The sequence below is a fragment of the Apodemus sylvaticus genome, chromosome 1 (assembly GCF_947179515.1).
Source record: "Apodemus sylvaticus chromosome 1, mApoSyl1.1, whole genome shotgun sequence".
Taxonomy (NCBI): domain Eukaryota; kingdom Metazoa; phylum Chordata; class Mammalia; order Rodentia; family Muridae; genus Apodemus; species Apodemus sylvaticus.
The window spans coordinates 82,469,984-82,483,574 of record NC_067472.1 but is presented as its reverse complement, the minus strand read 5'-3'; the positions used below and the strand labels follow the sequence as shown (position 1 = coordinate 82,483,574).

Genomic DNA, 13,591 nt, shown 5'->3' with positions numbered 1-13,591 from the left:
ACTTAAAACTGTGTAGCGATTACAACTCAAGTGTGGAGCCTTCAGTCAGGCAGCAAATTGCAAGTCATCAACATTAATTACAACAGGAAGTGTTGAAATACGATTTTTTTTTTTTTGAGGAGTTGCCTGTAGCTGAGGATGGCCTTAAATTCCTGATCCTCCTACCTCCACTGGCCAAATGCTAGAATTACAGGCTTATGGCACACCAACAATATTTATTAAAGCAAGACAGACAGGACATCAAGACCATTTGCCAAACCTGAGTCAGCCGTTGAGTCATTACATTCAGATGCTACTATGAAACTAGACAGTGGTGATGTAGGCCTGAAATCCAGTTACTCAGGAGGCTGACACAGAAGGATCACAAATTCCAGCCCAGCCTGGGCTACAGAAAGCAGTAAAAGAGCAATGCTAAACAGATGCTGTCATTATATCAGGGAGCACTGTACAAACTTCATTCAGTTGTGGTACTAACCATGCACTAGCTTTCCAAGCAGATGACGTGGATTTTAATGCCAATTTGGTCACAGCATGGACAGACAGTTTTAAGACGTGACTGTGGAGCAGATCCCTGAGGAGCTGCTCAGCCTTGCCGTGTAGAAGGAAGAGCTAGTAGGTGGAAAATGGAATCTACCAACATAAGGAGCTTACACAGAACAGAAGCCGGGGAATTGCCAATCACTAATTCAATTGTCAACTGCAGGCATCCAGAAAACCTCAGTGACACTGAACCAAAGACAGAAGAGTGAGAAACCTTGTTTCAGCCAAGTGGCTCAGAGATTGAAGTCATCAATCTCAAAACCTTAGACCGTGCTAAACACCAGTCTATCACACAAGAGCTGGGCCATCAAGGAAGGGTTCTTGCTGCCAAACTTCACAAACTGAATTCCATCCCTGGAACTCACATGGTGGAAGTAGAGACCTGACTGCAGCAAGTTATTCCCTGACTTTCATCAGCACACAGTGGCACATGTGCACCTACTCGTATCACACACACACACACACACACACACATATTTAATTTTTTAACTGGCCTACTTACAAACAAAAGGAGTCAAGCCCCCAATGTGAAGAACTTGGAGATACACTTAAAGATTTAAATAAATTATTATTCCCTATACAAAGTAACAGAGTTTGACACAGGAAGAATGTGTCTCTGTCTCCATTCAAAAGATACAAAGTCTGAAATGTAGACCTCTGAAAGCACAGGCTTGTGTGATAGAGCAAAGTGATACAGTGGAAGAAGAGGGAAATCTGAAAAGCCCAAGGGACAGTTCAGAGCTTCCAAAGGAATTCAATGCTTACACCAAAGGAAACAAGAACATTTATAGCATAGGCTAAGAAAAGATTCCTCGAATCCACAGAAGAATTACCCAAGAAAGATGGGACACCTTGGGGAACAATAGAGTGGGGTGAGCCTGTGGCTCACCCTAAAATGCTGCATGTTGTCACAGAACTACAAACCACTGTGTCTCAGCCAAATGTTAGAAAGACTTGCTTAAGGAGAAAGAATGACATTGATGAGAACTCCTGGGCATAAAAAGCGGTGTAAGATGTATCTGCTTCAGGTTTTAAGAGAAGGACAGGGGTTAATTTTAGAACCAGCATAAGCAAATAATGACATTGCCTATTCCCAGTTCTTTTCAGAGAAAATTCAAGAAGCACCTTAGTTGGTAGAGTTCTTGCCCAGCATCCATAAGGCTCTGGGGTTGATCCCTAGCACTGTAAAAATTGACTATAGTAATACAGGTCTGTAATCTAAGAATTGGAAGGTAGAAAGAGAAGGGTTGTGAATTCAGAGTTATTCTTGGCTATATACAGAATTAGAGACCAGCCTGGGCTATATGAGACCCTTTCTCAAAACAAAACAAAACAAAACAAAACAAAACAAAACAAAACAAAACCCCCTGAAACATAGTAGATCAGCAAAATTCAGCCGCAAGAAAAAGACAAGAGATTCTGATGTTTTTCAAAAAGAAAATGTTCAGTATTTGGATATAGAAACTAACAGAAAAGGAAAAAAAGGAACAATCATTTGATTGTTCAAGTAGGAAATTCCACTTGCAAACGAAGAGAACGTGTCTCTTATTGAACAGTTTGGGCAGCAAGAACATAGCTCATCAGACACCAAATTTGAACAGGAACTTCCCAGACTCTAAAACTGTGAGAAACAAACTTGTCATTTAAGAACCATCAAATGTATGCTTGTGTGTTATAGCAGACTGAGTGGACCAAAACAAGCACTCAGCACTATGATGGCTACCCAGAGTATGGCCAGTTGTGCTGACTGTTGTGCTGACTTTTGTGCCTTGTTTTTAAATCTTAATAACTTTGTTTTCAAAATGTCTAAATGAAAACATCACACACAAAGATTAATCAGACCCAAAGTTTACAACTTGATGAACTTTCATACAGTTAAAATTGGCATTCCAAACAAAATTTGTGAACGCGTGCCACTCTGATGGCAGTAGTGCATGGCCAAAGAAGTGATTTGTTGCATTGGAAGCCCACAGACAACTTATAATCATGTTGGCTCACTCATAGCCTCCAGAAAGCATGAGTGTTTACCACTAAGTCCCTGAAGGGGTGTCTGATGGTAACAACAGGGGTACCTGTTGATTTTATTTTGGAGAAATTCTGGAGCTTTTTTGTTAGAGGGCCTTATTCAAAGCAGTACCTGGGTAGTTCAGGTACTCTGGGTAGCCTGTCCCTTTCAAGATAAAACTAATTGTGGCTGAAGGGCTATTCAGAGAGGCAGATTGTTGTGGGACTGACATCCCATACTGCTTGCTGATGACATATTTATTACCTATGGACTCCCACAGGGGGTGTACAGTGCCGCATAGGGACACTAAGCCTGTGAATTGCTTTGCAGAGGAACACTTCAGGGAAAGCTGTGTTTTAGTTCCCTGTGATGGTTAATGTTAAATGCCAGCTTGGCAGAATCTAGGGTTTCTTGGGAGATGGACTTCTGAGTATACCTGTAGCTTATTCTCCTGATGTTATTATCTGAGGGAGGAAGACCCAAGCACAATGGGTGGCACGGCTCTCTGGCTAGGATCCTGGGGTATATACCTGGATCAAAGGAACTGAGCCACAGCATGTGTCTCTGCTTACTAATTGTGCATGCAGTGTGACCAGTGAGTCTCCCGGTCCTGCCAACATTTCTTCCTTACCTACTTTCATGTCTTCCCTGACGTTTATCCCTCTGGGACTGTGTAGTGGTTTTAACAAAAGAGACCCCCATAGGCTCATATATTTGAGTGCTTGATCTACAGTTGGTGGAACAGTTCTGGGAAGGATTAAGAGGTGTGGCCTTGTTGGAGAGATGGTGGGTTTTGAGGTTTCAACACCCTTCTCTCTATGACTCACTCTCCCCTTCTTCCTCTTTCCTCTTTGTTCTCCCTTCCACTTCTCTCTGTCATTCACTCTCTCTCCCTCCATCCCTTCTCCTCCACCTACCCCCAACTTTCAGGTTATATTATCCAAGCCTGCCTACATGCCGCCTTGGTCACCACTATGATAGTCATGAACTGGCCCTCTGAAAATGTAAGCAAGTTCCTGATTAAATGATTTCTTTTATAACCTGCATTGGTCATGGTATCTTTTCACAACAATAGAAAAATAACTAAAACAAACTGTAAACCAAAATAAAGTATTTGTCCTTTAAGTTGCTTTTGTCAGGGTATTTTATCATAACCCCTCAAGATTAGCTTCAACAACATTTCAGAACTCCAGTTATTCCTTTTGCCATCTCTCCCCGAAGTGTCACAAGTGGTTACTTGTGTCTCCAGTGAATAATAGGTAAAACAAAATATATGAACATATATATTGATTTACTGTTTTCCTTTTTAAAGAATTGAGTGAGTATGTAGCTCAGTTGGTAGAATATTTTCCTAGAGTGCACAAAACTCAATAGTTTACAAATTACACATGGTTACACATACCTACAATCCCAGCACTGGAGAACTGTAGGCACCAGAAGTTCAAGGTCATTTATGGCTACACAGTGAGCTAAAAACCAGGCTTCATTATAGGAGAACTCAACTAAGTTTTTTTTTTTTTAAATTTAAAATGGATTCTTGCTATACTATCCAAACTGACCTCCAACACTAGGCTCAAGGGATCCTATTGCTCTTCCTTCCCAAACATGTGTGGACTACTATGACTGTGTGTGTGTGTGTGTGTGTGTGTTTCTAGGCTCAAACCTAAAACCTTGGAAAGGATGGGCAAGTGTTTAATCACTGCCCTATCTCCACAGAATTTTTATGGGTAAGATTCAAACTTCATAAAGCTAGAGCTTATCCCTTCCTCTTCCCCAAACAACAGACAAAATAGAACATAACCCTTCAATTTTATTTACAAAGTGTTTTATAGCGATCCATTATGAAATACCTGTAAAGTCCACTGCGTATGCACAATTATGAAACATATTTACTCATTTGAGAAACTGAACTCCCTCCATAGTTTCACTAGTTTCTCTTCTCCCACCTTCCCCATTCGATGTCATCTAAACCTTGATTACTATTCACCCGTTCCTCATTCCTGTGAACTATTTTCATTACATCTGTTATTTCTGAAACAGAGTTCAAAGAATTCTGTACTCCCTAGCCCTAATTTACTGTCACGGTTACACAATTTTCCATTCTACTCTTCACAGTTCTCTCTTTCACAACTTTTTCCCCTTTCTTGAGAGAACCCTACCCAGGTGAGCGATCTGAGCTACAGCCCTAGTCACTTCCTAACATCTCAAAGGCATTAATTAGCCCAAGACCTGACATAGTGTTGACTCCCCCACTGAAAGTTTCAGGCATTATTGAATGACACAAAGGGCAACAGAAAGTTAATACTTTAAACTTGCTTCTTTTGGATGGACTCTCTGCCCTTCAGCCCTGAATTGACAGTATTTATAAAAGAAGTTTCTGAAGAGCAAGAAGGCAAAAGGAAAACTCAGAGGAACTAAGACTACACTTCCCAGAAAGCATTGCGGCGCCAGCATGTCCGGGCTCTCTTTAGAAACTTCCGGGTTGTATGGGCGGAGCCTAAAGAATCCTCCAATGGCATGACAGGACGAGGACCTTGGTCCAACAAACGTCAAGTCCCGGGCGCCAATCAACTAAAAGGTGGGTGGGCGGTGCGGGGGCGGCGTCACTGAACAGCGCCCATACATCGCGCCTTATCCTTACTGCTTTAGTCCGTGCCTATTTCTTGCCTCTTTTCCTACTGCTCGTTTCCCCGTTTCCATGTCCCTGGTGGGTGCCGCACCCCAGAACATTCCACGCACATGGCCACCAGCTCGAGGGAGTCCTCGTTCTCTTCCTGCGCGTCGAGCTGTGACTTGGACGATGAGGGAGTGCGCGGCACCTGCGAAGATGCTTCTCTCTGCAAGAGGTGCCTGGGGGCGCTGGGTTTGGTATGGGCTCTGGTGTCCGGAGCCTAGGTGGCTAGAGAGCCACTGTCCAAATCACATGCTAGGACACTGGGAAAGAGCTGCCGCACTCTCTGGAGCGGCCCTGGCTTCTCACCTGGGAAGTTCATGGAGCAGGGAAGAGGTTCATTTAAGTCATAGCTATCGAGTGTGTGTGAACCCGGTGTACCACTACTGGGAGTAAGGCCCTGAACAAAGCTTGCTAGATCTTGGCCTTCAGGAAAGACAGGGTGTGGTGCAAGTAATAACTACAGCTTTGCTGGGTTAGAAATGCAACTTTGCTTGGTAGGCTACATCCTGTTAAAATTGGTCATGATTCCCCATTGTGCTCCTGAAACTAAAGACTAATGAGGGGAGATTGAAGGTCCCAGCCCCCCGCAGTGTTTGTTTGTAGAAAAAATACTATACATAGGCCACAGTATTTATGGAGTTGTAGCAGGTGGTGGTGAGTCTTGTCAGTGCATGAGAAAACACAAAGCTTGCACGTCCCTCATTCATGCAACAAAGTTATTGGGACAGTACATTGTGCTAGGCCTTTCCTTTGAGCTACTTGGTGGGTTTTGGTTTCAGCGATAGCAGATACTTAGATACTTAGAGGAACAAAACAGATGTGGCGATGACATACCAGACTCCCAGCCTAGTTGGGAGAACAGTAAATTCATACTATAGTGTCCGGCTCTGAGTTGCAGCAGTGTCTTTAGAGTTTGAAGTTTATACAGGGATGTTTAAATTGGCAAGAAAAAGCCTGAGACAAGGAAGTAGGACAATGTTCAGAACAAGGGAGGAGTGTGGGCTTTAGAACAATTAGGACAATGGCCTGGAGATAGGGGTAGGCTGGAGGCCAGAGAGGTATTATGCTATGGGAAATACACATTTTGGGGTGGAGTGCTGCACATTTTGTAGGGTCTCAGAAACTAAACATAGGCATTTAAAGCATCAATCTGGGAGCCAGACTGCCCAAGCTATATAAACTTGAGCAAGTTCCTAACTTTAAAGGGTGTGGGGTGTGTGTGTGTGTGTATGTATGTGATGTAGGTGCATGCATGTGTGGGTGAATGTACATGTGGATGCCAGAGGAGGATGTTGGGTGTTCTGCTCTATCGTTCTGTTCTTCCTTGTTCCCTTGAGATAGGATCTCTTACCTTTTCAGCCAGACTGGTTAGGTAGGGAGCAAACCTTAGTGATATCAGCAGTCTTCCTTCCCCGACCCCCATCTCCGGTTGCAGGTGTGTGAAGCCATGCCTTTCTTTGATATTGTGCTGGGGAGCCAACACAGGTCTTCATGCTTGTACAGAAAGTGTTCTTACCCACTGAGCCATCTCCCCAGTGGCCCCCCCCTTTTTTTTTTTGCTTTTTACTTTTTGCTTTAGATTTCTTGGCTCTGAAGTAGGGCTGGTGGGGGTGCTGGGGAGAAAGCTTTGTTGGAAAAGTACTTGCTGTGCAACTATTATGACCTGAGCTCATGTCTTCACCATCCATGTAAGAAACTGCATGTGGCATGCCTGTAACCTCAACCTGGGGAACTGGAAACAAGGGGAATCCCTGGAACTTTCTGACCAACTGGTCTAGCTAAATTGTAAATGGGTAAGTTCCAGGTTCAATGAGAAACCCTGTCTCAAAAAATAATGTGGAAAGTGTTAGAGGAGGAAACCCAACATCAATCTCGGGACCACACATGTGCATGCATAGCTTTATACATCTGCACATGCAGGTGTACACATGTATATCACACAGTAAAAGTATGTGAGAGAAAGAGACAGGCAGACAGGCAGATGTTAGAGGGGGTGTGGCGATCTGTTTTCTTAAGTGGTTTTGAGGATTCAGTGATATTATCTACTATCATTTAGAGAGTGGGCATCAAGTAATTATGGCTTTTTGGTATATATGTGTATGAATATGTGTGTGTTGGTTAAGTGTTGGTATGTGTGTGTGTAGGTACATGATCCTGTGCACACCCATGTGGCAGCTGGAAAAGGATATTATAGGCATCTTTTTTTATGCCTTGTTCCTTTGAGGCAGGGCCCCTTGTAGAACCTGGAGCTTTCATTCTCAATTAGGTTTACAACCTGCATGTCCCCTCAGTTGGCCCACCCCACACTGGGATTACAGGCATGTGCAAGACCATGCTTCACTTTGTGTGTGTGTGTGCTGAGATCATAACTATTGGGCCATCTCTCCAGCCATGGATATTGTATTTCTTGGGGGAGGGAATTTTCATTCTTATAGACTTGATTGATTATTGTAAGAGTGGACTGTCAAGAAAAGCTCTCTTGCTCTCTTTTTTTTTAATGTATCGTCTCCCCCATCCACTTCTTTGCTCTAATATGACACAGTCAGGGCATCTTGCCAAGTTGGTGCCTTGCTGTTTGAACTTCTAGTCACCAGAATCATTTGCCAGATGAACCTCTTTGCTTTTTAAGGTACTAAGCTCACTTATTTTGTTACAGCAACATGAATCAGACTCACATACTCTCCTTCTCTTCTCTTTATGCTCATCAAGCTATGCTCTGGGTCACTCTGTTCTTTGTTTACCAGTGACCCAGGGTCTACCATATCTGCACTATGTCCTCTAAGATGAGTGCTCCATGTTCAGTAACTCCCTCCAGTTCATCAGCCTCTTTCCTTTCCTCCCTGTACCTGAACTTTCATGCTTCCTTACAGATGTCCTTTTCTTGAAGTCTTGTTTTCTGTGTTGTATCCCCAAGGATTAGGTGTTTGAGATGTGTGTTCTTCAAGCTGTTCCCCCCCCATTCCCATTTTTAAGGTTCATTCTATCCAACAGGATCCCTCCCCCAATGGCTGTTGTTTACCCTTTCTGAGTTAATCAGTTCCTTGAAGACTTGGGGGATGCTTTACCTCTTCTGGTCTTCCTTATTTCTTTCTCTCTAGGCATGGACCTTGGGTACCCTTTTCAAATCCCATAGCTGGCCCCGTTAGACAATCTTTGTAGGAACTGATACAAGGGAACACTGTAAAATTTTTGTATCATCCTTGCACAAAGACTGTGCTAACCTCTGTGGCATTGCAATTTTAGCTTATCAATTGCTGAAACGAGCACCCTCCTTAATTCTTGACATAGCCCTGGGTGAGCTCAGTGTCCTGTAAGCACCCAGTTTGCCTATATACCCCACATTCCTTTGTGACCACCCTTTCCCACCATATTACCCCAGGTCTTCGTCTTGGTGCATAACCATCTTCCTCCTTTGCAATTGCCTTAATCAGTTATTAGAATTCAGTTGACTTCCCTGAGGACCATGGCTTTTCCTGTCCTCAAGTCAGAGCTTAGAGTTCATAGTCCATCATTCAGCAATTGAGTTGGCAGTGCCCATATCTCTCTTGTCCTTTGGTCTTAGTAGATCTCTTTGAATTAGGTGAGTAGCCAGAAGGTAGACAATAGCAAGAAGGTGTGGTCCAGCAGGGTATGGTGGATCTCAGAGAAATGGCACAACTTCTAGTTTCCATTTTCTCCTGGAATACTTGAGTTAGATACATAGTAGGGCAACTTGATATTCCTGTGAATTTGTGTCTGCCATTCTGATCTGTACCCCTTACTGCTTCTCTGGACTACTCATTCTTACTCTTTAAAATTTCTGTTTGTATATATGTCTGTACACATGCACATGCGTGCATATACACATGTCCTGGTACATGCACACATATATGTGTAAGTGGACATCAGAGTTTGATGTCAAGTGTCTTCAGCTGTTGTACTCTTATTTTTTAAGTAAGAGTTTCTTACTAAGTCTAGAACTCACAGATTCAGCTAGATTCTCTGGCTAGTGAGCTCCAGGGATCTCCTTATCTCAACCTTCCCCCAACCTGGGGTTACAGTTACACACTTTCTGGCTTTTCACATGAGTGCTGGGGATATAAACTCAGTCATCTCCTTTACTTGCACGGGAATTGCTTTGCTTCCTAGGAATGTTGGGGTTAGAGACTCTCGTGGTAGGATTTTATGCACATTCTGGGCCCTAGGGCTTAAAGTTCAGAGCCTTATGCTCAGATGAGTATGATTGCCCTAGCACCTGGCTGGTTTGTTTTTGAGATAAGGTTTTATTGTGTAGCCTAGACAGGTCTTGAACTCCTGTCCTTATGTCTCCCACTCTGTGAGCAGCTGGGACTAAATTTCATACTTTATCTACTTCCAAACTTGACTTCTCTTTCTGTCCAGGACCCTCCTTGACAGAGGGCACAGAAGCCTTCAAGTGGAACTGCATTCATGTTCCTGTAAGAGCCTTAACAGTCCTTTCCTCTAGGACATTTGTCTTTGTCCTGTAGAACTCACTTGCAGCTAGAGAAGAGATTTAATAGTTGTAGTCTCTCAATAAGAGGGGACAGAAAATACTGCCATGGATGTGTGCATGAGCTGGGTTGTTTGTAGGACGGCTGGTAAAACAGACATGCTGTGGATCAAACGCTAATAGCTGAGGCCAGGCAGCTCTTTTGGGGAGGCACATTCAGGACGTTAGAATGTTTATCTAGAGAAGGATTGAAGAAGTAATAGAAACCCAGTCATTTGTCAGCTGGGAGAGAAGGGCCTTGGTATTTTTGTGGGTGACACAGTGACTGTACTACTTACTGTTTGTCAGTTTGACACAAGCTCATTTCATCTTGGAAGAGAACTTAAAATGAGAAAATGTCTCCATGAGATTGGCTTGTAGACAAGTCTGTGGAGCATTTTCTGGATTAATGATTAATGTGGGAGAGCCCTGCCATTGTCAAGTGACAGTATCACCTGGTGGCCGGTGGTCCTGAGTTGTCAAAGAAAGCAGGCTGAGCAAGCCATGGGGAGCAAGCCAGTGAGAAGTGTTCCTCCAGGGCTTCTGCTTCGGTGCCTGCCCCGACTTCTATTCATGATAGACTGTGATTAGGACACGTAAGCCAAATAAACCCTTTTCTTCCTAAGTTGCTTTAGTCATGGTGCTCTATCACAGAAATAGAAAGCAAACTATGACAGTGAACTTGTTTTTAATCTGTGTTTAGAATTTAGCAGTGCACATAATCTGCATCACTTGTCATTCTTGCAGAATGCCTTATGCTAGTGTTCTGCAAGATTGTTTATGCCCATCAGGAAAACAGAGGGTACCAAGCCAGTTGCCCTCAGATGAAGGCCTAGCTTATGCTAACCAGCCAGTTTCTGGAGGCCAAGGCTGTTTTCCATGCACAGTGGAAGAGTAAATCTTTACAACATGCACAGAGGCTGCCAGGCATGACTAGAAACATTGTCAGAGGCAGAGCAGTTTGTTAGGGGAACTTGACAGAGGTAGGCACTGGGCAGCAGGAGAGGATTCTGCAGAGGGATGACAGCAAGACCCATAGAAGGTGGCGTCGTCCTCAGGGACGTAAGCGGTGGACTGGCATGGTCTAGCAGCACTTCTCTACATGCGGGCAGGGGATGGGTAATGGAAAGGGGGCTTTCTGTCTGCCACAGCCCTGTTCTTCTCCCCCTCACTCAGTCTCTTCATACACATCCTTATTCTGCTAAAGGTGATGCTTTAATTTTTTTAAATAATCACAAATATTGTCCTGTCACTTGAAAATCTTCCAGATCCCTATTAGCCACAGGTGCAGTTCTACATACAATGTGATGTCTGACCCACTGTGCCTTTTTATGATCTGGTCACACTCCATTGGATATCTACCTAATTAAAAATATTCAGATGTCTCAGAATGGCCTCAGATGCTCTACTGCTAACCCAGCCTGCTAAAGATTACCCCGGCATGTTCTTCCTCTCCTGACCCTACTCCATTGGTCACTAGGTCATAGGTAAAACTGGGAGACGTGGTCTTACAAGTCTTCTACTTATGTGGTCTATCACCTAGATCCATTGTTTTTCTGCTCAAAGTATTTCTGGAATCTACTTCCTTCCTTCCGCCCAGCTCCTGGTTTCTCAGTGCAAGGTGAGGTTAGGTATGAGTTACGGCACTCCTCTGCCTCCTGGGCTTCCTCAGTCATTCTTTCCTAATCCATAAGTCATAGTGAAGCCACAAGTTGTAAAAGGCTGTCTGGATTGTGTCCCTCCATGACTTAATGGCTTCCTGTTGACAATGGCCTTACCCAGTTTTGCAGGGTCCTGCTTGTTCTGAGATGGGTCCCCAGCATCACGTCACCCTACTCTGCCTTCCTCTCAGCTCTCCTTCCTCAGAGCATGCTAATCCCTCTGCTTCAGACTCGTTGGTTTCGTGTCAGTGTACAGAACTGTACTTTTCATTCACTCAGAAGTCTTTCAGGAATGCCTGCTTTGTTTATGGAAGTGGTGTTCTAGACTACAGATATAGAAGTAAACAAATTAAATGGAGCTCTTAGAAACCAGGCAGGAAGCAAGCCACATACGTGTCATGCCAGATATAGTTTCAAGGTGGAAAGACTAGAGACGGTCCCACTGAGAAGATACATCTACAGCAGACACTTGCAGAAGTTAAGGGAGTGCACTCTGGAGACATCTGAGGAAACAATATCCCAGGCAGAAAACAGAGTGGAAATGTTCCCAAGCCTGCTGGACTTGTTTTATAAGTATTAATACAGAGGGATTGAGAAGGAGAAGAGTCTGTGCATAATAGATTCTTGGAACTGAAACATTTCTTACAATTATGTGTCTAAGTGCTTTGCCAGTATATATGCATACCATATGCACCCCAGGTGTTCACTAAGGTCAGTGGGCATTGGATCCTGTGGGACTGGAGTTATAGATGGTTGTCATGGGACTCGAAACTGGGTCCTCTGGAAGAGCCCAAGTGCTCTTAACCACAGACAACATTCCAGCTCCTCTTGTAACTTTTCTCTTATGAGTTAGGAGCCATTAGAGGATTTCGAACCGGAGCATGAAGTAGCCCACTGAGACTGGAAGGTAGGAAGCAAGGATGGAGGCAGGGAGCCTTACTGCTGGAACTGTTGTGAGAGCTCTTGGTACTCAGGGCAGGATGGTCACGGGGCAGGACTGCAAATCCATCACATTCATGATGTGGAAGGTGGAGCGGCGACACAGAGTGCTGACTGATGGCTGAGAACTCTTAAGATTATTCCAGGATATTTCGCTCCCTCAAACAGATGCCTCTTGATTCATGGCATGACCTGCATGGCTTTGGGATTGACCTGATTGGGATGATGGGAATGAAGGAACAACATGCACAGACACATTCAAAAAAACGTGGGATTGGATAGGCCATGCTTCTGAAGGAGATCTACCAGTAGCCTAGACACTCGGTGTGCTTTATTGTGTACTGCTGAGCAAGAAGTCAAGTTATCTGATCTCTGTAGGAGAGTAGTCTCAGGCTGCAGTCACCAGAGGAGGAGGCAGTGGCTGATACGTTCTGTACACACTGTCAGCCTTTGTATTAGGATTGGAGAAGGCTTTGCCATTACTCCAAGTCTGACCTGGTGAAGGCCTTGCCATTACCATGGGTCTGAGGCATTAAGGTGTTTGACATGGCTGTGCTCATATCAGCAGACACATTCACTCAGTTCTTGATCTGTTCCCCACACCCAAAGCCCCACACCTCTGTTAATAGTCTAGCACCCTAGTGTTTTCCCTGTGGTCAGCAGCTCAGACATAATTCAAAAACTCATTGCTTAATGTTTGTATCTTCCAAGAGAATGATTCAACACGGAGCAGGGATGAATGTTGTAGACACACAGTGAACATTTGTCAAATGAGAAACTGAATCCAAGTGGTGTTAAGGATTATATTTCCTGACGCATGAAGTCCTAGTTTACTGGTGTGAGTGGTCAGTGTGTTATAGAAACCAGACCAGGACCATGACTGACATTCCTTTGAGCTATTATAGAACGTAATGATTTCTCAACACAAGTGACACAGGAACAGGCCATATGGTCATCTCTGGGCAAAGTTAGATTTGCCCTGAGGGCTTTGGTGCAGGCCTTTCTGGGCTCTGATTACATCTTTAGAGCTGTGCACTAGAGAGCAAGGTGGAGATTTTGATCTAAAATATTTCCAAAGCTGGTTCTACTTTCCGTTTCAAGAGAAAATAAACTATTGTAGAAGTGGATCATTCTAGTCAAGATAAATGAGCTTCTAAAGTTGCTTATAATTGAAGAGAATTATGTTCCTGCCTACCCACCCACCTACCTTCCTTCCCTCCCTCTCTCCCTTCCTCCCTTCTTTTCTCCTTCCTTCCTGTTTCTGATTTGTTTATTTCTCTTGT

General features: G+C 43.9%; 1 protein-coding gene across 2 annotated transcripts in view; it reads left to right on the top strand.

The window, feature by feature from the left end:
• The first annotated feature begins 5,139 nt into the window (after positions 1 to 5,139).
• The window catches only part of Lcmt1 (leucine carboxyl methyltransferase 1), a 54,001-nt gene continuing 45,549 nt past the window's right edge, over positions 5,140 to 13,591 (top strand). For both annotated transcript variants that reach the window (XM_052199753.1, XM_052199745.1), the window contains exon 1: positions 5,140 to 5,391. In XM_052199753.1, coding sequence (XP_052055713.1) covers positions 5,285 to 5,391 — 107 coding nt within the window. In that variant the 5' untranslated portion in view covers positions 5,140 to 5,284. The remainder of the gene's footprint in view (positions 5,392 to 13,591) is intronic.